Source organism: Seriola dumerili, unplaced genomic scaffold (assembly GCF_002260705.1).
Source record: "Seriola dumerili isolate Sdu_G_001 unplaced genomic scaffold, Sdu_1.0 BDQW01000081.1, whole genome shotgun sequence".
In the NCBI taxonomy this organism is placed as follows: Eukaryota; Metazoa; Chordata; class Actinopteri; order Carangiformes; family Carangidae; genus Seriola; species Seriola dumerili.
Window position 1 is genome coordinate 4991356 of NW_019174336.1, and position 23159 is coordinate 5014514.

At 41.2% G+C, this 23159-nt stretch overlaps 1 protein-coding gene across 1 annotated transcript in view; it reads left to right on the forward strand.

Moving 5' to 3' along the window:
* Window positions 1-23159, forward strand: part of LOC111221156 (voltage-dependent N-type calcium channel subunit alpha-1B-like) — a 161519-nt gene that overhangs the window by 114227 nt on the left and 24133 nt on the right. Inside the window, exons 23-36 of the mRNA XM_022744504.1 lie at window positions 1609-1738; window positions 2549-2608; window positions 3205-3311; window positions 4798-4809; window positions 6910-6930; window positions 10390-10486; window positions 13825-13985; window positions 14172-14309; window positions 15611-15812; window positions 16341-16505; window positions 18434-18544; window positions 20556-20639; window positions 21618-21620; window positions 22533-22649. Of these exons, the coding sequence (XP_022600225.1) occupies window positions 1609-1738; window positions 2549-2608; window positions 3205-3311; window positions 4798-4809; window positions 6910-6930; window positions 10390-10486; window positions 13825-13985; window positions 14172-14309; window positions 15611-15812; window positions 16341-16505; window positions 18434-18544; window positions 20556-20639; window positions 21618-21620; window positions 22533-22649 (1408 nt within the window). The remainder of the gene's footprint in view (window positions 1-1608; window positions 1739-2548; window positions 2609-3204; window positions 3312-4797; window positions 4810-6909; window positions 6931-10389; window positions 10487-13824; window positions 13986-14171; window positions 14310-15610; window positions 15813-16340; window positions 16506-18433; window positions 18545-20555; window positions 20640-21617; window positions 21621-22532; window positions 22650-23159) is intronic.

The following is a 23159-nucleotide window of genomic DNA, read 5'->3' on the forward strand; positions in this document are numbered from 1 at the left end:
TTTACAGTGGGAAAAACTAACAAAAGGCACATAGTGAGTTGAAATCTATAGATGTATCAGCCCCCAAATTATTTAATTCACCTACCTTGCCAGTGCAATTCTTGAAACAAAGGGCCATATATTATACAATAAATGTTTTGCTTATTTCTGCTACCTCCAGCTATTCATCATTATTTCCACAAGAAACGTATCGATCATACTTGTGTTGAGTAGCCGACTGAGCCTGTTTATTTTCAGTTAGATACAAAAATGATTGCACAAAAAATCAAACTCCTGATTTGTATTTAATGTTGAGAAGAGAAGGTGACAAATATTTATCCATTTCTTTTGAAAAGGAACATGTATGTAATCTTAAAATGCCACATGTTTAGGTGCGTCTGGACTCTAGTAGGGAAAGAGCCAGAGTTGGTGCAGGCAGGAGTCGTCTGTATCCCAGAGCTGGGTGAAAGGCACCAGACTGGTGTTTGGATAGTCAGGAGACTTTGGCCCATCAAGGATGTGTTGAAATTTTTCCTGGAGAGCAAGATGCTCTTCTCTAATGACTGCATGTCACAGAGAGGAAGGCTGCATTCACTCCACCATCTGCGGAAAAACCCAGACCATTCATTCATTTGCATGAGGACACTCTGTCGAGGCAGCAGTGGCGCCAACACAGAGGGTGTTGCCAAAAACTCACAGGGTGGTCCGGCAAAACGTTGAACCGGACCACAACGAGGCGTTATCCTGCAATTCGCTGCTGGGGGCCAATCAGATATCAACCCTGGTAGATTTCTTTGTCGCGTCAACACTGTTTTGCTGTTTTACTTACATTGTTATTATTGTGACCAGAGATAAAATATTTGCTACTATAATAACTTTCCCAGAAATGTAAAAGCTTGTCTCAGAGTATTATAGACATCTGATACGCTGATAGATCATGGATTCCTGAGATGCTTTGGGGACATTCAGTCCACGTGGGCCATGTTCAAATCCTCCATCACGGAGGAAACCGTCATCCTACTCTTGTGTAACTGGAGTGTCCGCCGTGATGCAGTCCTGCTGGCTTCAGTAAACCTGACGTTGCACTGGGCTGGCTTGCAGCAGAGTGTAAAGTTTGTCAGTCCTTCAAATCCTAGGCCGTGATGCTCTTCTGGAAAAAGCGCTCCTTTTGATGATCTCAAGATCTTCTTCATGAGTCAAATTATTCATCCCAGAAAGTGCAGACTCTGTTCACCTTAGTGCTGTATTTATAGAAACATACAGTGTAAGTAACATGTTCTTCATAGAGAAGTATTTATTTCGAGGAAGTTACAGGTTGATAGATTCAGTTAAAACACATAATGAACCCAGATAACCCTGAGTCACGTATCACTGAGGCTGATGCATTCATCCTTTGCCTTTTATGACTGTACCTTTGTTTGGACATGGAGGGATATGCATGTTGTCTGTGGCCTGTTACTGGACGACTTCACCTGAATATATCTAATGAGCTGTCACTACTCGGTGTGCACTTTGTACTGTTGTGTATGTGTGTGTTTACATATGTGTGTGTGTGTGTGTGTGTGTGTGTGTGTGTGTGTGTGTGTGTGTGTGTGTGTGTGTGTGTGTGTGTTGTGTGTGATCTTGCAGGGTGCGGCGGCTGTGTCACTACGTGGTCAACCTACGCTACTTTGAAATGTGCATCCTGATGGTCATTACCATGAGCAGCATCGCCCTGGCAGCCGAGGACCCCGTGCAAGCCAACGCACCGCGCAACAACGTGAGTCAGACCAGCATCCAGACTTCATAAATAAACATCTGGAAGTATACAACGAACACACTGGTTGCCAGGCAGGCACATGGACGCGCAGACCAGCGTTTGCATGAAAATGTGCATGTTCACATAAGCGCATGAAGATTCGCACACAGACACGTCCCATTTTGTCAGTCTGGATGATTCATTCGGACTGATTGAGAAGTCCTCGCTAACAGGGTTTGACAGTTCGCCCATATTAAGAAACAAGCAGTAGGAAGCACAAGAAGCTTTTTTTGAATCGTTTTTTGGTAAAATGCAGACAGTCTGACACGGAAAATTTTCTAACAAAACGCCCAAACTGGTGCATATCCAGTTTAGCAAAATGTTTCCGTACTCTTCATATCCCTGCATGACATGTTAGCTCATGTTGGGAATGAGGAAGTAATATATGCACACAGACACGAGACTTGACTTTTTGCATTTTGACAGACAAGCACAAGTAATTAACATTCAAGTCAGATGTGCGGAGGGAATCTGAGGTGATGTTGCGCGTGTGTGTTTGTGCGTTGTTTATCCGTGTGTGTTTGCTCGCGTGGGCGCTCAGGCGATGTGTGCTCGTGCAGGGGAGTACAAAGCTGACAGAGTCTGAGACCTCTGACAGGGCAGAGGAACATGTTGTGCATATCTGGTCCGCACACACACACACACACATACACACACACACACAGACAAACACACACGCACGCACCAAAGTGTCTTAAACTGAAAGGATCTGTCACTGGATCTGTACATGAGTCATCTCACAGCATATTTCGTTGCGCTCTGTTTTTGCAGGTTCTGAAGTATCTGGATTACGTCTTTACTGGAGTCTTTACTTTTGAGATGGTGATTAAGGTGAGAAGACTGGAGGTACACTTTGATTCGTGTGCTGAAAAAAAAAAAAACCCCGCAAAGTAAAGTTTTGGTAATTTGCAGGTCAAAGAAAAATCCAGGTTGGGATAAAAGGGGTTTGAAAATTGAAAGTTTTTTTCAGACATTTAGGTCAATCAAACGCTTTCTTCCTGCAGTTGTGACTTGCTTCATGTTGAGATGTATCATTTTCAACAAAATTTTAGTTTGGTTTTAGCTTAGCTTAGACATCTCACCGTCTTTTGACTTACTAATCATCAACTCGGTGCTTATTGAGAAGACTGGCACACAGTGGACAGCAGCACTGGCGTTGCTGATAGGTTTTTTGGGGGTTTTTTTCTTGTCAGTTGTGATAACCTAACAACCCGCTCTAATGTCAGATGCTTTAGATAATCAGTACTTTGAGTCACTGCAAAAAAAAAAAAAGGTGCTGAATATGAAATCCAGAGTTCTATTAAAGATTTGCACAAAGTAAGAAGAAGGGAGAGATCAGAGTTACCTTTAGAGAAACAAAGAAAATCTCAGCGACATCTTGTATGATTTTCTACATGTTTGTATAACTCTTCATTCTGTGACTCTAGATGATTGACTTGGGACTGCTCCTGCACCCTGGCTCTTACTTCCGCGACCTGTGGAACATTCTGGACTTCATCGTGGTCAGTGGAGCTCTGGTGGCCTTTGCCTGCTCGTAAGTCAACGTTTCTGTTATTCCCGCGTTTCTTTTCTAATCACAGCAGGGCTCTAAGTATATATATTTTCAAGGACAAGGCAAAGAGCAAATCACCGGTTGTGCTGCCTTGCGGTATTTTAAGCCACGGTTACCTTCTCTCTGGTGTCTGTCCCTTGATCAGGCTAGCAGGCTAACACACTGGGGCGAGGTACCCCTGCTCCAGTGTTTTGCTCAGACAAACAAATCCATTGTGATCATCCAATTACTCCCCATGAACTCTCAGGCTTTTGTGCTGCCTGGGGTTATTTTGCCGACATGACTATGTCAAACTCATCTTTCATTGTTACATAAGGTCCCCACAGCCCCCCTCCCTGCTAGTCGGCTAATGGGCCATGCACCGTTTGGCTGACAGGTTTAAGGTTCAGGAGGGGACAGAAGGAACAGAGGAGGTGATATTCTTCATTTTAATTGGAAGTCTGTAAGCTGATTGTAACTCCAGCATCTCACTCTTGTGTTACTGTAATTTAACTGTAGTTGTAACAAATGACATTTTTCCTGTGAAGGTCTTTGTTATTTTAAATCACAACTACTATCACATGATATTTCCAAGTTTTGTTAAACAGCAACAGTTTGTGCTAAATCTCCTGAATGTGTTTTGTCTCATATGTGTTGATCTTTAAAAACAGCTGTCAGGGTCATTATTTTGTATATTTGGGTTAAACATTAGGTGGTTTAATGATGCATATACTACACCTACTCACCACATTCAGAAAGAAAAGCTGCAGCAGTTATGCACATGTTGTTCCTCACACAGCTGCACATGTTTTGCCTTCTCTCATGACTATTTTGAACAGGAAATGAACTGGTCTGTTTTTCCTGTCACATTAACTACATCTTGAGTACCTGTATTTATCATAAAGTGGCAATAATGTAATGTAAGTGGCAAGCAAGTAATAAGCACTCAGTTTACAGAACTCTAAAATGCTGGTACTGCTTATGAGTGAGTACTGGCCCAAATCAAGCACTGCTTAGGTCCATTAGTTAACTAGCAGCCAAACATATAGTAGTGTTGATACCATTACCTGCAGCTCAGTATACCTCACACACAGATTTAGAAATTATTATGAGATTATTAGAGAAGAGATGTATATGATTTCAACTTCTACCTTCCAGCCAATTGGAAATAAATGTTATCTGTAGCTGGAGAGTATAAAGGGAGGTGATGTGTCCCTTGATGCATGCTCAGTCTCTAGTGATCACATATTTTATTTCAACCAGCGCCGTCAGTGATTTGGCATCTGCCACTATTTCACATATCATGTCCTGAAACTCTCCAGTTCTTCACCTGTATATCTTTCTTTGTAAAACGTTGTGCTGTTCTGATTTCTTCTCTTTGGCCAGCTGTTGACTGATGCTTCTCTCTGTCTTTTATCTGTTGCTGACTCTGTCTCTGTCTTCCACTTTTTTCCTTCTTTCTTTGTTTTCTGGCTTGGATTGCTTTCAGGAGCCTTATGGGGTAATGCCTGCTCTCTCTGCCTGTGTATCGCTCTGTCCATGTGTTTGTCTTCCTGTTTGCGTCTCCTGCTCTCCTTCCTGTCCTTCTTAGCCGTTGTAAATTGCAGATTTTATACAAGTGTCTGCAGCAGTCTTTGAACAAATGTCATATTTAGTTATTTGCTATTCTTATCATCACCGCCACAGTCACGATCAAAGATACTGGCATTTACTCTGTTTGTGTTACATAACTGTGTTTGTGTTACATCTGTGTTCAGGTTGCATAAGTGCAATTACCTGTTTTCCATTTATCAGATATGTTCTATATGTGTTAGTAGGAGCAATATACATAATGCACAGTGAGGCAGCACAGTGAATAAGGGAAAATCCTGAACTGTCAGAAACAACCAAGGTTGAAGCTTTCGTAAGAGCGGAAGGTGTTCCAGGATATTCATGAGTACAAAGGATCTGAGTGCTGCTGTCTGCAGCAAATAAACCGATGCTAATTGAAAGCTATTAAACAGAGTGAATGGTAGCTATAAACCATTTCTTATTCATTTTTAGAAGCTAGGTATAATACATATGCAGGATAATGTAACTTTCATCATTCTGTCAGTATCTTTCTCACTGTTCATTTATAAACATAAATAATACTTTAAAGTTCCTCAAAGTATAATAACATCATCCTGTTTAACAGGCTTGGTCCATTATGTTGTGGTCCTGCTTTGATAGATGTAGAGGAGTGAGATTCACTCACATCAGATCAGACTGAACCATTTCCTCTTCATCCCTCCCTCCCTCCCTCCCAAGTTCACTTCCTGTCCAGCCTTTTGTCCCTCCTATCGTCTCCCTCATCGGCTCACTTTCACGGCACATCAGCGTGTATCAGGCTACGTTCACATTGAAAGGCTTAGATGATGATTCTGGTTTCTTGCAGCGTGCATCTTATTTGGATGTAGATCTGATTTTCAGTTTTGATAACACACTCAATAAGTTAGTTGCTGTGGTCTAGGAAGACGGGGACTTGCATTGGATGCAATAACAAATATGAGCAATCAGACTGATCAGATTTTAACCCTCAGGTCTGATGAAGAAAAAAACAATGAATGAACAGTAAAGTTATTTACCAAACCGCCGTATGCAGCTAAGAAACCGACTTCAAAACATCTGTCGTTTCAGCAAGTGTCCCAAAACAACATACTATGTTTACATGGAAGTGACAGAGCTCTCTAGTGGCCATAGTAATTATGACGGGAGAAAAGGAGAGAGTCGCGTGAAGCCATAGAGCGACAAAGTCCGTGTATGGAGGAGGTCAGGATGGATGGATGTGTCAACAAAACATTTGTCAAAAATCACTTCCAGGTGTAATTCCAGAAGGCATGGACATTATGTTATTTAATTTGGAGGAGTTGTCAGTAAATCTTGGTACCAGCGCCAGTGTCATTCACACGTGTCGCCATTTTTGTAACAATTTTCTTGTCACTATATTTCTGGCCTTTTTTCCTACCAAGAAAACAGCCACCTTCACTGAGTATAGTATCGCTGAAGATATCAGAAATGTGGAAATGAGTGTGATTCATAGTTCTTCAAATGCGGTAAATGTAAAAGCCAACTGGAAAAGTCAGATTCAGTGGGATTTTCCTTTGTCACTGAAACAGATGTGAGCCACATACGAGGGACAAAACGTGACTTTATTTTCTGACCTGCAGTGTGAACGTAGTCATACAGTGTATTGTTCTCATGAACAGTGTCCTCTCGTCTTTGCTTCCCTCACAGTGAAAAAGTGTCCATCGCATCATGATCATCCTCTTGCTGTAGATTTGATTTATCCACATGTTCAGACGCATAATCCCTATTTCATTTGAATATTTTATCCGACTTGTCCAGTGCGTCGTTCTTTCACAGGGTGATAAGTTTAAGTGCTTTTCATTGTGCTTTGATGTTGTCAATTTAAAGGCCGAATAATGTCACTCTACCTTCATGTCTGCGTGATAACTGCTTAATATGTTTACTTTGCTCCGCCTTTCTTTACATGCTGGTTTGCCCTGTTTGTGTGGGTGGTGTAATGTGTGTGTCTGTGTGTCTCTCTGTGTGTGTGCTCATCATTGCTTTTTCTCATCAGATCGCAACAAAGCGTGGCCAGGTGGGAACTGTCCCTATCTAATCTAACTTTTGCTTATTGACCCACTTGCCCCCCCCCCTCTCCCCCCCATATGTGAAACAGAGAACACTCCTCTTATCAACCTTCCCAAATGAACTTCATCCCAAGGCGCTTGGGATATGACCATGACTTCCCTCCCTCCCTCCTCCCTCTCTTCCCCTTTTAGAAAACTAACCTCCTGCCCCAATATTAGGACATCAAAACAAAAAGACAATATTGGGAGCTCCACCTCATAGCTTTCAGAAGACCAACATATAGCTACAGACATGCACCAGTATGAATCTGCACTGAATATCTTTCCACCTGCAACCTCTGGTATCTGTTTGTGTCAGAGCTAAGTCGTCTTTATCTATCGTTTCATCTTCATGTGAATCTCCTTTAATCACGACTAAAGTGGGCTTAATTGGTCAAATTGCCAAGAGATTATAGCCTGCAGCTCCATCCGCCTCCCTGCCCTTCACCTACATCCTCTCCTTCTTTATACAGGGGGAAATCGACAAAGGATTATAGCTTCTTACCTGGATTCACCTTGACTGTCTAGTCTGTGTGTATGTAAAGAAATTAGTTATAGATAGCTGTTTGTTTTTTCATAAATATAATACTGTATGGAAGCCTCATCATTATTAGAGGGGGATGAAAATATAAACCACCTTTCACCCTGATTTTCTGCTGCCAGTAATTGAAAGTAAAGAGCAAAATAGAGAAAAAATGCAAATGAGCTGCTGATTATGCACAAGAACAGTTGAACTACACTGTTAGTGCTAGAAATAATATTTTTGAAATCAGATTTCAGCCTGGATTTTCATATTGTTTTAATAATCATAATAAACTCTGACAAAGTAATATAAAAAAAAGAAATGAAGATAATGAGACCTAACTATTTGCACATACATTATTCAGAATCCACCATGTAATTTAATCCTCTGGAAAAACGTGGAACTGCTGGATAAAAGGATCCTCGTGCATCCTGTTTTGCTGAGGCGGTAAAGTGCCTCTGATTGGACATCAGCCCTTGCGTCCCTAAACAGGAAATGCTCCTTGCTCTCAGGAGGGGCAATCAGTGCTGATCTACACCCAACTGATGTGAACACACGACCTTGCACCCACAAACACACACATACACTCACTCACACACACACACACATTACATCCTCCTTGCCCACAGCGCTTCTGAAAGCTATTGGGAGACTGTTCTTGCCGTTTCAATGTGTTAAGGTCCTTGAATAGTGAGGACTGGCATTGACTTTGCAGATTGCATGCCAGGGAAACCGAGTCATCTGAGCATGAGAGCTGCATGCCATTTTGTTAGACTTAGAGATTTCCACTGAGAAAGGAAAAGGCCCCCAGGAGCTAAAATGTATGGAACCATGCTTCTCTCCTGTTTGAGCTCCATCTTACCTCACCACTTAATAGACTTTTACACACATGAAGTGTTGATAGAATTCATTACTCTAACTGTTTCTCAACCAATAACAGTGAAGCTTTGTTTTCATGAATCCCTCAGTCCCTAAATATTCTCCGCCAGCCAACCAGGTGTCTTTTAAATGAGAAATTTCTGCAGCACTGACTTACTGATCAAACCTGTGTGAGTGTGAGTGTGTGTGTGTGTGTGTGTGTGTGTGTGTGTGTGTGTGTGTGTGTGTGTGTCAGTGAGTTGGGGAAATTTAACACAACTGGCTTTACAGGGTGGAAGACTGTGTCAAATGTAAATGTTCTTAGTATGATAATGCTTTATTTTACAGATCCCTTGCACCTTCCAAAGACAGACAATTAGAATAAAGAAAGAAAGAAAAAAAGAAAGTACAGTTTCAGTACAAAAAAATAAACAAAAGTGCCTGCATTTCATATCAGTTACTTTCTAGTAAAGGGTCCTGTAAAACAAAGTGTTCCTTAAAGTACTGTGGAAACATCCCCCCCTTCCAACTCCCATCTGAGTGATTGTGAGCAGATGTAGGACATACATATTTAGTGGAAGGATGAGTACACTCAAAACACTCTGAGTAAAGGCTGCATGTGTCCGTCTAATACATTATTAAACAGCACCTTTTTACAGTTGGAGTAGAAGTGTCCCTTGTGGATGAAAACATTGGTTGGTCAGTATTTCTACACACGCTGGTGTAAGGAGCGGTGGGGCCTCGAGGGGCCACTAACAGGGCTTTTAGACTTGACGTCTTCCTGGTATCCTAGTGTCCTTCCACACATCCTTCACACATGAAACTGTTGCTGTTGCACATCCACAGATATTTACACACTTCTTTAAAGTGAAGAGGAAACAAATGAGAAATCCTTTTTATCGAGAGCGGCAGTCACTTTGTCTGTTCGTGTGACTGATTAATTAAAAATTCCTCTCCCACTGTCCTTGGCCAATGTCAGTCTCTGAGTGAATGATGGCTCAGCTGTATGTTATTAGCATAGCTTCTACTTTTTAAACCCCCACTCCCACCTCCCACTCTGTGAGCAGTTAACACAACGTGCAGCATCAGCAATGACTGACAGCAGTGGTTCCTGCAAAGAAGCTGCCTCCTGCACCAGGGGCTGATTCTTTGTGCATTTACTCTCAACAAGTATAAGATGGTTGATGTTATTCTACAGAAACGGCATGTTCATTGTGTGTGACTGGTATGTGCAATATCGAGACGGCCAAAAGAACTGAGCGAGAGAAAGAGAGTGAAAGGAAGAAAGGCAGCTTAGGGAGAGAAAGAAATAAGAGAAGGAAAGTAAGATAAAAAGAAGGGCAGAAGGAAGGGACAAAAGAAAGGATGAAGAAAATTACAAAAGCAAGAACAGAATCCAGGATATAATGAGGGAACAAAAGAAATAAAGAAGTAGACAAGAAAGGAAAGAAAAAAGGTCAGAAGAAAGGAAAGGTAGAAAAAATAAAGGGAGGTGGAAAGAAGCTAAGAAGGAAAGAGAAGGAAGGAGGGAAAGAAGTATAGAAGAGAAGGAAAGATGGATGTAAGAATGAAAGAAAAGACAACTTGAAGAAAAGAAAGAATAAAGGAAAAATGGAAGGAAAGAAAGAAAAGATAAGCATGGGAAAAAGGAAACAAATGGATATTAGCAGCGTTTCACAAGTGTTTTTTCTAAAGTAACATGTAGCTACAGTCCTCACATGAATGTGCTGTAGAAGAAAATAAGTAGTAAAGTGTAAATGTACAGTGGCAACATCCCGAACATATTTACAGTACCGGAGTAAATGTACTTTGTTACTTTCATGTCTTAACACATAAATCTTGTATTGTAGCATGTTTCTGTAAAATAACATTACACACTCACATGCATGTTCTCTACTAACAAAATAACAACAGCTATTCCTCGTACACAGTGTACCTCATGTACTGCAGTCAGCTCTTTTTACTGGCTGGGGGTGGGATGAGAGGGTTTACATGATTATCGGTTACACTACATCACCCGGACTGATTGTACTCTCGCTCTGCACAGAGGGACGAAAGGCAAGGACATCAACACCATCAAGTCCCTCAGGGTCCTCCGAGTCCTGCGGCCACTCAAGACCATTAAACGGCTGCCCAAGCTGAAGGTACCGTAATCCAATCTGTCACCCACCCAGTCCATTCTGAGAAAAACAGAACAAGGGAGCAGCTGGTGCAGAAGTCGGTGACAGTCGCTCACACTATCATGAATCAAATGCATTTGCAGGACTGTTTATCAAACAGGAATGGGTATATGTGATTTAAAACAGATGTGTTTAGATTGGTTATAAATCAGATTCATATATAGCTCTCTCTGAAAGATTGGAGCTGTTGGACCTTTGGTTGCGTTCTGGGCTGTGGAGGGACGAGAGGAGTTATAGTCACACAAATTGGAAGTAAATGACTGAATATTTTTTTCCTTTACTGAAGCAATTCTGTGGAGGAGGCTTATTGAAAGCCTGCATTTCCCAGAACGCCCTCCTCTAAAGATTTGGACACAGATACAAGAGGTCAAACCACTGAGAAAATGTGTTTTGAGGTTCAAACACTCACACAGCTGTACTGAATTGGTTCACAGCAGCAAAAACAGCAAAAATTGAGTAAGAATGAAAACACAGCGTCAAAATGATCCATAAAAACCTCTCAAACCACCACCTGTATGGTCAGTATGAGCCACACACTCATAAATTTACCAGAATATGCATAAATAGATCATTAGCTTCTGTTTGTCTGTAGCATAGTTAGCTGTTTACCTTTGGAGCAACCGGCTATGTTAGCTAAACTATTCAAGAATGATGAATGCTGACAGCTAGCTGGCTGCTAATGAACACATAACTCATATTCTGGCAAAAATATAAACATTTGGAACATAGTGAACATAAACATAGAAAGTGGAGATGTGACATTTAGATTTTACTTTTTTAACCAGGAAACTGAGTCACCATCAGAATTGATTGTCACGTTAGAGTGACTATGTTCTCCACCTTTCAAACCTACAAGTAGGCAGCTGTGTGAAGATGGAGGTGTAATTCTTTACTTTCTTAATCACCATTGGAAATACTGTCACTGCCGGTTAGCAGTCAACTCCATTTACACTGAATATGCTTGTGACGTAGTGTAGTTTCAGCTTGTGAAAAGTTGTAATTTGTCTGTGTTTGGCAGAACCTGGCTTGATTTTTAGTGACTGGTTTGGGTTTTTTTTTTCGATCATTCGGCCTGTTTGAAGCTCAGTTAGCTGTGACATTACAATGTGTTGACTGCCATTCATCTCTTACAGCTGACAAACAGGCATTCGATTGAATATGAACCATTTTTCGTCGTAGTGTTTTGTAACTGCAGAGATGAAGTCTGATTCTATCTGGTGTTTACATTTATTTTGCCCTCATGTGTTACATAAAATGTACTGAATTTACACACATTTACATCATTTACTGCACTTACAAAAAAAAAAGAAGCAAAGTCCAGTGTTTCTACTGTATATTAACAGAAGTATCTTCTTGAACTGTGCTCAGAAGAGAGCCATTAAATCTGAGAAAAGTGTACAGAACTCAAAGTATTACAAATCTTCAGTATCAGAATCTGAAAGTACTTATGGTGAGCTGCACATCAGCAGAACTGAAGATGCTATTTTGCCACCTCTCAGATAATAACAGCGAAATTTTAATATTATGTTTAGAGACAAATTAGCCATCTCAGTGGGGGTTGCCAAACGTGCAAAATTTCAAATTCTACAGAGTGAGAAAGAATCTCAAGCAGAGTGAAGTGAGGAATCCGTAATAATGAGAAGATGCTGTCGTGACCCTCATCAAGGCGAGACCCTCAACTGTTTCCTCTGACGCAGAGATGACAGCTTCCCTCTGGTGCGTGAAGGCAGTTGATCGTCCAAAAGTGATGGATCTGACAAAAGATGAAAGATCTGATTGGAGTAATAGAGGCAAGATGATTGAGAGAGATCAGAGCTGGCAGACAGACACGCACCCACAACTCTTGGATACTTGGACAGAGAAGTTTGACGGACAGGCTGGTAGAGGAGCGGTGAATTACGCTCCATCCTCACTCTGGAGACAGAAGCCTCGATGGCGGTCATTCATGCAGCAGCATATTCATTGGTTAGATTGCATACATGTCAGGATACATAGACGAAGCACTTTATCTCACGGACAGATCACAGCGCAAGCTGACAGAGGGAAATCTCTGGAGAGAGAGAGTGACAGGTAGAGAGGCACAAAGACCGACTGCGTTCATGTACTCAGGAAGCAGTTGATTTTGTAGTTTGCAGGCCATAAGACGTCTGGACATCTAGGTTAAAATAAGGCTGAATTTGGTTTGAAGGTAGGTTTTTAGATGTCTATGTTAAATATAAACATTGTTTCAACAGCATTTACTGAGTATTTCATCATAAAGCAGGTTCTAGTTACAAATTGAAATATAGTTATTAAGTAAAGTCTTTCTTTTGGCCAACAAGTTCAACTTCAGTCCAAACAACATCTTCTGATCCGGTTTCATAAAGTTTAGGCATCTAAAACTACTTGGATAGGGTCAAGTTCAGTTTAGGTTAAGTTTGGGGACAGATCCAAGTCATGGATAAATGAAACCAGTGTTAAATGTTGGAATGAGACAAAGTCTCAGTGTGAAACTCCGACACATTTTTCATCCACCCTGAAATCCACTCTAAGAATAACATCGTGTTACTTCAGCGCTTCTGACAGACAACAGTCATTATTTACACAATCACAAGAAGTTCATTGTGAGAACATTTTGAACTGTTTGCCTTAAGAAACAGTGGTGTTGTTTTTCTGGTGAGTCTCTTTCCATCTTTTCATCACTAAAAAAAACATGTTTACAGGATAGGTACTGTACAAAGTGTGAGCAGAGTAAATGCATTTGCCTTGGGAAAACATAAATTACAGCTGATGGGAAGGTTTTTCAATCAGGCACAAAGCTTTTTAAACAAAATAACCAGATTTGATTTAATCATGTTGCACTTAGGTTAATAGTTTGTTTCGAATGAGCCAGTTATGCTCCGTAAAGCTCATAGAGCTCATACTTCTACTCATACATGTTAGAGATGTTTGCCAATTTTAACATATGTTGAATCACATTATCATTTGGAGTTGATGCTTTTTGATTAAACTTTTTCTTCAACTGAGGCCTGTTGTACTCAGAATACACTTCCTGTTATAAAAAATGAGAGTAGGGGTTTTGAGCTGCAAGTGGTATTTTCTTTAATACAATTTTTAGCCAGATTTCTGCCTTATGAATTTTTCATTTCACTCAGTTTTCATCTGTATTGAAACGAATTGTAACAGAAAACAAACCAGTAACAGCTGGCATTAGCCTCCTGGGAATGTGAATGTGCATCAGTGTAGTCTCTTCAGAACCCTGTGCAGATATGTACGTGTATTGAGTGTGTGTGTGTTTGTTTGTGTATAAATATTTTTTTCAGGCCGTGTTTGACTGTGTTGTAAACTCTCTGAAGAACGTCCTCAACATCCTCATCGTCTACATCCTCTTCATGTTCATCTTCGCTGTTATCGCCGTGCAGCTGTTTAAGGGCAAATTCTTCTACTGCACCGACGAGTCCAAGGATCTGGAGAAAGACTGCAGGTACGTCATCCAAACGTACCCTTGTTAATCTTCCATTCCACTTGTTAAACACTCTTAGTTGCTTTTTTCCTCTTTTATTTTAACTTCCTGGTTCCTGTATTTCACATTTTGTGTCCTTCACGCGTTTTGATCATATTTCGTGTGACATTTCGCCTGAGACTGTTTCTCCATGCGTCTCTCTCTCAGGGGTCAGTTTCTGGACTACGACAGGGATGACATAACAGCTCAGCCCAGAGAGTGGAAGAAGTACGACTTCCACTACGATAACGTTCTCTGGGCCTTCCTGACGCTCTTTACCGTCTCCACCGGGGAGGGCTGGCCATTGTAAGTCCGGACTGTCGACCTCCACGTCACTTTATGTGGACAGCACCTTTCATGCATAAAATAACACATTAAGTCAGCTGTACACACAGTGGTTTCCAGCCTGAATATGAACCATATATATGTGTGTGTAAGGAATGAAAGTAAAGAATGAGAGTCAAGAGGCCATTTTACAATTTGTAGCTGATAATCAATGCTTGAGTATTTGAAGCATTGTTGAATTATCTAATCTTTTCCATGTTTGAATTTCCTTCAGTGATTTGTCCCGAAACACAGTCGGCACACCTGCAGGCAGACAGCACCGTGCAGATTAAACCCAGCTGATTTCTACCAGCCTTAATTACTGTGCATCCTCTAAAGACGCAATCAGGGCCCATTGCATCCCTGGCTTCAGTCTGCCTCTCTGTGCCTGAGCTAAAGCACCATGAGCATATTCATCAACATCATCATCATCATCTCTGTCGAGGGCCGTTGATGGCCCGTTTGCTTATTTCATTCATTGTAAATTGTTAAACTGAGTGAGCCTGTCATGATCGTCTACATTCACACACTTCTAAACAAGTAGTGACAGCACAATAACACAGTGACCACAACTGAAGTTTACATTAAGATAGACAGTATTTAACAGTTTGGGAAAATGAAGAAATTATACTTTGCTTTCTACAAACACTTGACAAAAGTTACATCTTATGCTTTTCTATAATTAGAGTGAAGTACTTTTATTCTGACATGTTTAATAACAAAAATCTGAAATGGCTTCAGTGACAATCATGGTAATTCAAATACACCATTGTCATGTTTTCTTGGCGAGCACTTTCCAAAAGTTACAAAGTGCTTCACTCACAGCAACGAACTATAAACCAGCTTATGGAAAGTGTAGAGACAGAGCTCAACAAGTCTGTGCCATAAAGTACTTGCTGATTCCAACAGCAGGAGAGCTCTCTCTCCTCTGGCTCCCGTTGACACCTGTAATAATCTGCGAGTGTGTAGACTTGGAGAAAGTACACCGCCATATCCTCTGCTCAAGGCGTGCAGGGCTCCTGACTGTGCCTGGAAATGGAAAATATGGAGCTCTGTAACTCTCTAATTGAAGTGTTATGGAAATATTTTTGTAAAAGTCTGACAAAATAAACGTAGAGGGATATGTCCCCTCCAGGAAGAGAACAGAGGAAGGACCTGAATTCACTGAATCTCTACAGATATTTTTACCAGGCATCACTCCGCGTTTTTAGCCTGGTGTGTATTTCTTACAGGGTCGGTTGCCTGTGAATCTCTCATCAGGTCTCCTTCTCCCTTCTTTTCAGGGTCCTGAAGCACTCTGTGGATGCTACCTACGAGGATCAGGGCCCCAGCCCGGGCTTCCGCATGGAGACATCCATCTTCTATGTGGTCTACTTCGTGGTGTTCCCCTTCTTCTTCGTCAACATATTTGTGGCTTTGATCATCATAACCTTTCAGGAGCAGGGAGACAAGGCCATGTCGGAGTGTAGCCTGGAGAAGAACGAGGTGGGAGAGTGGAAAGAGACGTAGTTTCTTCCCCCACCCTACATGCAACCATAACACACACTGATTATCTCTGAAGAAGTAGTAGCTTCTGAAAATGTTTGTCTCATCCATCACAAATGTTGTCTTCATTAGAAATCAGAGCATATGCTGATCCACTTCTAAATATCACTTGCAGGCAAATTATATCTGACAAGACTTACAATTCCCTCAAACAGAATAAAGTCCTAAAAAGGAAAACAGTGGGGTTTATCTTCCCTGCTCTCTTCATCTCCACTTCACAGGGACTTTGTTAAAATCATGCTGTTTTTTTTTTTTTTTTTGTTTTTTTTTTGTCTGTAAAGTATTGGCTGGTGATCAAAGAGCAGCTCATCTTTTGATATTACAAAATGTTTAGACAATCCTCTGGTGGCTTGCCAGCTGTCTTTTATGTTATTAGATGTAATTTCCAGCGCTTTTTTTCTTCTTTGATGAAAGGTGTGAGAGGATTCATACACGGGTCTGTTTTTGTTTTGCTTTTTCATCCAACAGAGAGCTTGTATCGACTTTGCCATCAACGCCAAACCGCTGACGAGATACATGCCAGAGAACAAACAGTCCTTCCAGTACAAGATGTGGAAATTTGTGGTGTCGCCTCCGTTCGAGTACGCCATCATGACTTTAATCGCCCTCAACACTGTCGTGCTGATGATGAAGGTCAGTGATTCCTCCTGCTAATGAGGCAAAGCACCGATTCCTCTCAGATGCTTCTCAGCCAAAATAAAGTAGTGCAGTGATACTCATTCAGTTCCCAGTGTGATACAACACACTGTTGAAATATTAAAAAGGATTGCAAGAAACTGTTTCCATAAATCTGAACTATTTAATAATTTAGTTCTAAAGGCGGAGATGCAATTACAACAGCCACAGTGGTCTGGCCTTGAGACATGGTCAACAATTAAAAATCAAACAGCTCCACAGCCAACACACCATTGTGACACTTCTGCCAAACACTGCCTGCTGCTCTCAGAGAGAAGAGCTCGTGTCTTGGCAGTTCCTTTATTCATCTACTCAGAGGAGAAAATCTGTGAGGGAATGAAAGAGCCAGTGTGTAACGCAGGCTGGTGACGGGGAGGAGCTCCACGAGTGAAAACAACTTCTACATTATCCAAGGACGTTTCGAGTTTACTTCTTTTTGTTGGGTTAGATTATTATCATAGTATCCTATGTCGTTTTAAATCAGGCAGCAGGAAGAGTGGAGCAGTAAAGAAAAATTTGAACTACTGACTAACCTGTTTTTATTTATTTATGCTGTACTATTAGGTGACTTTAATAACAGCACTGTGCTGTCATCCATAGATCTTTGTCTACTGTATTTTTGTCTGTCCGTCGGCACTTTGAAAGGCTGCTCATATATACTGTTTGAAGGAAGTTCGACATTTTGGGAAATGTGTTTAATCGCTCTCCGGTAGAGAGCTGGAGAAGGGAGAAGATGAATACCACTCTCATATCTGTCCTTTAAATGTGAAGCTACAGCCAGAGGCTGGAGACTGGCAAACAGGGAAACCGCTAATCTGGCTCTGTAACTAAATCTTCTTACCTCTAAAGCTCACTGATTAATGCACTATATCTCATTTGTTTAAACTGTACGAAAACAGAGTTTAAAAACTATAACAACAATTTTGTGTATGGGTGTTTCTTGACCTGGTACAGTAGCCTCCAGGAGTTTTCACTGAAGCTCAGCCACATGTGTGCCTCCGGTAGCCAGATAAGAAATCCAGTTTCACCAGGATTAGTTTTTAAATGAGTTATTTCAAACAAAATGAACTAAAACTCCACGAGAGAAGGTGACAGTAACAAACCTAAAGCTGTTTGTCACCTGCCAAAAACACCAGAAGAAAAGAGGATGGAGTAGCCAAACGTTGTGTAAAATATTTAGTTAACTAACAACTAGCTAACTAGCTCATATCCAGGACTGTGATGGAGAGTTATCAGAGGGAACATTCACTCAGACATTCCCACGATAAGAATACAGACTCAGAGAAGAGAAAGAAATCTAATCAGGGACCTTTCATGTGGGAAAAAAGGAACATAAGTTCACGACTTTCTTTAAAGTTTCTTCCTCACCTGCTCTCTGCAGTGCTGCTCAGCATCAGTGCGCTCAGTGAGCCACAAGCTTTAATCCAGCATATACTGTGTCTGACAGTATTGTTTGCATTTCCATGTTATATTTTCTTTCTTCCTGTGACACATGAATTCCTGAGTGACTAAAAGTGGATGAGGGCTAACGCTGAACAGAAACTAACACAGATACACGGCGGCAAAAACACACACAGGCCCAGACAGTTTCAGCGTCACAATCACCTGCCATTATCGCAGTGGCAGGACACGGCCCCCCCACTGATAGTGAGAGGATTAGAATTTATATGTGCAGCTGGGATTGACAGATGCATTTAGACACCTTTTAAACATCCTGCTACACATCCAAACGTTCTGCATCTTAGCAATAAAATAGAAGTTGTCCGTAAAGCTTCTTGGTTACATTTACACTCGTAGTGCGAGTGTCATATCTGATCTGTCCAAGATACTTCTTCCCTATTATCTTTCAACATATGTTCAGCGTGTGTTTCTCCTTTTGTTCCCAGTTCTACGGAGCTCCAGACCTCTACGAGTCCATGCTGAAATACTTAAACATCGTCTTCACAGCCCTCTTCACACTGGAGTGCGTCCTCAAGATTATTGCCTTCGGTCCACTGGTGAGCTGTCAACACCATATGCTGCGCGGCACTCTGTAAACACTAGACAATTATTCACTGTTGTGTTTCTGTTTACACACATGAAAGAAAATCTCCCTTTCAATATGCAAAACAGCCAGAAATATCGGTCTGAGGGTGACTGCGTTAAACAGCTGTAACTGTGCCCGAGTCCTCCATTGATCCTTTTGAATGTTGAAATCATTTGTAAGAATTTTGAGATGTGGTCTTTAGCGTCAGCCGTTACAGACGGACAGTCACACTGTGAGAAACTTGGATGGGTGTTTCTTGTGATTTTATTTTTAAGGGTTATGTAAAAAAAAAAAAAATTAGAGGGTGTTAAACTTGTTAAAAACACCAATTAAAAGGTGCAAAATAATAATTTTAAAGTCTCAAATTCAGGAATGAGGAGGGTGAACTAGTAACAAAAAAAGGGGACAAACAGAAGAGTGCGCAAAAAGAATAAATCTTCTCTCAACATGGGGCCGTCTGGCCTCCAGCGAGGCATTTCATCTCTGGCTCCGTTCCATTTACGAGACCCATTTATTAAATAGCTTTTCTCACACACCACTTACCTCCACCTGTTTAGCTGTTAAGCCCAGACGAATGGGTTTGCATCTGCTGGTATCGACACTGAGCTGCTGCATCTCTTCAGACTGCAGCTGCAGGGCCTGGCAGCAGCCTCTGTCCTCAGGAGCTGGATGATTGACCAGTCTGAGGGGATCCGGGCTGCAGGCGGCGGCGGCGGCGGCTCAGCAGTTGGTTTATGCAGGGACTGTGTCAACATTTGTGTGTGTTGTCTATGCACATATAGAATTTTGTGCCCTAGAGGTCGTTTGAAGAGTTTTTTTTTTTTTTTCTTCCATTCTTTGGGAACATGTTCGTACGTCGCTGCAACTTCTGCATATCTACATTTCCCTTTGTGAGGTATATATTTGACCTTATACATAGACTGTAACTGTGCATTTAAATTAGTAGAATTATGTCACGTTAAAGTTTACTTCCTGCAGCGGTTGTATGAACTTGTTCCCGCAAAAAGAGTTGCAGTGGCGAGAAAGAAAGTATGGAAGCTTGAGGATTCATTTTCCCCCTTGATGATGTCGAGCTGCCCGGACCCAGAGGCAGCAAAGAACCAATCACGGTGCTCCCTCCTGTTGTTTTCATGTTGGTATGCAGTGCCTTTCTTTCACCGATGGCAGTGCTGTGTGTTCTTCCCAAACAATTCAACCGTAGTTTCACCAGTCCACAAAACATTTTCCCAGTAGTGTTGTGGAGTGTCAACCTGTTCTTTGGCAAACTTCAGAGCTCAGTAAAGTGGTTTTGTTAGAGAGCAGCAGCTTCCTCCCTGGTGTCCTGCCATGGACATAATGCTCCATGCTGCTGCACAGACATACACCCTGATTGGCGTATGATAGACTCATGGACAGAGATGTTAACCAGCTCCAATGAATCCTTGACTTTTTTTTTTACCTCACTGATCATTCTGGGTTGAGCTTTCCGGGTCGTATTAGCTGGGCAGTCACTCCCTACAGAACTAAGTCATCTCCATTTATAGACAGTTTGTGTGACTGCGGACTGATGAACTTTTTCCACCCGTGAATGTTTTAATGATTTATTCAATATGGACAAGAACGAAGCAAGGTTAGACAAGAAGATTAAAATAGCTTGAGTTTGTTCGTTATTGTAACTTAAGATCTGACCATATTTTAAGACAAATCCAGAGGTTTCACTCACTTTGTCTTGCCGCTGTTTGCATTTCACTGGCTCTCTAATGAACTCTCAAGGTTTTGTGAGTATAAGATGTACAAAAAAAAAGCTCAGCCAGTAGGATTGAAAATAAAAAGTGATGACCTGTTGAAAGTTTGAAAGATGATAAGGGTTGAAAACATGGTGGATCCCCCTGTTTCATTACAAAAAAGTATTAAAGATATAAAAAAAGAAAACGCTGAACATTTAAAAGTGTGAATGAATTCCCTCTGTCCTGTCTGATCTATGTGTCGTCTATGTCTTGTAGAACTACCTGAAAGCAGCGTGGAACGTGTTTGACTTTGTGACTGTGCTTGGAAGCATCACCGACATCTTGGTCACAGAGATTAAGGTAAGCGATCATCATACCTGCAAGCAGTGGTTGAGACAATAGCAGGGCAGCATGCTGTGATACAGGAAGTAGAGTCAGGAGAACTGTGATGATGTATGAAGTTGGGATGTAGTTCATATACAGTAGTTATTTTTATAATGAACATTTACATTGGGTTGGCAAGTAAGTTTTTCGTTTAGTCTTTGTATTGTTTTTTTAATTGATGAATTGTTTAATCTATAAAAAGTCAGAGAAAGTGAAAAATGCCCATCACATGTTGTTGTTGAGTCTAAGCTGACATCCTCATGTTCCTTGTTTTATTCGACCAACAGTTTAAAAACCAAAGATCTTCAAATTACAGTGATACAGATGCAGCAAACCCTCACCGCTGTCCAGTTATAGAAATGGTCGATTGAAATGAAAATTGAATTTTTTTTGGCAGTTGACTCACTGACATAAGCGATTACTTGACTAATTATTCGCACACTAATTTACATGCTGTTGTCTTCATTATTGATGGGCCTTTTTTTTTTTCTTTATATCTGACCAAAGCGTTGCAGCTTCAAATCATGGATGTAGAAGTCATGCTTTGCTCTCGTGCTCTCAGTCCTCAAATCACAAGCTCAGCCGAGCAAACCAAGAGCAGAAATATGAAATCCTGAGAATCAATACATGAAACAAAGGCAGACGCAGGGCAACGGGAGGAGCATTACTGCCATTACAGTTCGGAGCATTTAGTTTCTTCTATTGAATTACAGCAGAAGACAAATAGACAAACGCATTTGATTACGGAGACAGAGGACTGAGGCCGGGCACTGTAGCTTTCTGTGTGGCAAAGTCTGTCTCTCTCTCTTTATGTGATCATTAGTTCTCCTTTCTGTCTCTTCTCTCTCGCTTTCCCTCTCTGTTTTTTTTTCCCCCCTTCTTTTGCTGTTTCCATCTTCTGCTGTGTCTTTCCTGGCGCCTGTGCCCTCACTCTGTCACATCTGACACCTCTAGACGGTAAGTGGCTTTTCTTGTTGGCCGCTGATTTTGTCATTTCCCCCCCGTCAGTGTGTGTTGTTCTCTCCCGCAGTCTTAGTTTGAAGTGTCTACCTACTGAATCCTCAGTGTGACATGATATAAAAGAAGGAGACCTATAAAACTGTTAGAAATGTCTGCTTGAACAACGACATCATCATCTGGAGAAATTTGAGTTGCATAAGATCTGACGTGAAAATATACACTGCAAAAAAAAAAGAAAAGAAAAGTGGTTTATAGTCTCCAGTCCCTGCACTTTCTGTTGTTCGTCAGATCAGTGCACCAGTATAAAAAAGATTTGGATTTCAACTAGATTACTTTGTCTCATCCAGTGGCATGTTTTGTACTTGTTAGTAATGTGTTGTACTTGTCGTACTCACTCGTTCAAACTGAGATTTTTACAGTGCAAGTCAATTGAAATAGTTGAAGGAAAGCAAAAACACAGATTCTTACACTAGTGATCTAGTCTTTGCCATCTGTGCTGCTTGGATTTGGGGAACTGAGGAGACTCAGATGAAAAAATCAGAGTCTGTGACACAGACCGATTTCAGCCAATTTCATTCCTGTTGTATTTCGGTTTTTGGTTTTGGTTTTTATTACTTTGTTGCTAATTTGTATTAAATAACCAACCGAATTCACTTTGATTAGTTATACCGATAATTCTATGAGATTAATTTAAATGAAGCTTCAAGAGTAAGTAACAGTCACACATGTACAAAAGATTCCTGAAGTTAGCAGACTGTCTCAGTTTTGTCACTTCCACAGCAACATCTACTATATATAAAGTTTACTAGCATTAGCCAGTATAAGCTGCTGGTCATAAGAGACCAAGTAGGGCTAAAGAGGCAAAATGTTGTAATTTTGGGTGTAATACGTCCCTGTTTTCTCTCCCAGGACAAGATGATCAACCTGAGTTTTCTGAGGCTGTTCAGAGCTGCTCGTCTCATCAAGCTGCTGCGGCAGGGCTACACCATCCGCATCCTGCTGTGGACCTTCGTTCAGTCCTTCAAGGTGATGAGACACACACACACGCACACACACACACACACACACACACACACACACACACACACACACACAGTGACCCAAACATGACAACTTACAGTATGTGCCTCTGGATAAGTATATAAAACATGTTGAGTGAGTAAGTAAACTGTTTTTATGTAGCAGGCATTTTACAGAAAGAGATTACAGAAATGTATAGTTTTATTGTTAGATTTATAGTCGAATAAATGGATATCACGCAGAATAGAAATAGTGTGATAGAAGGCTTGAAAGCCGGCAGAGACACGCTGCCGAGTTCCTCTGTTAGTGTTAAAATCGAACTAAATAGCTCTCAGCAGACAGCAGTTCGGATTTTCACACAGTGCCGGTTTGCTCTCTAAATCCCCTGGGACAAGTTGAGTTAAATGCGGAGCGCTGGGGCGCAGCCGAGGGAATTTGTAGCAGCTTTAATGTCAGTGGTGAGAGCTTTTAAGCCCAATGAAAATGGACAGTAGCTGCAGAGTGTTAAAAGGTGGC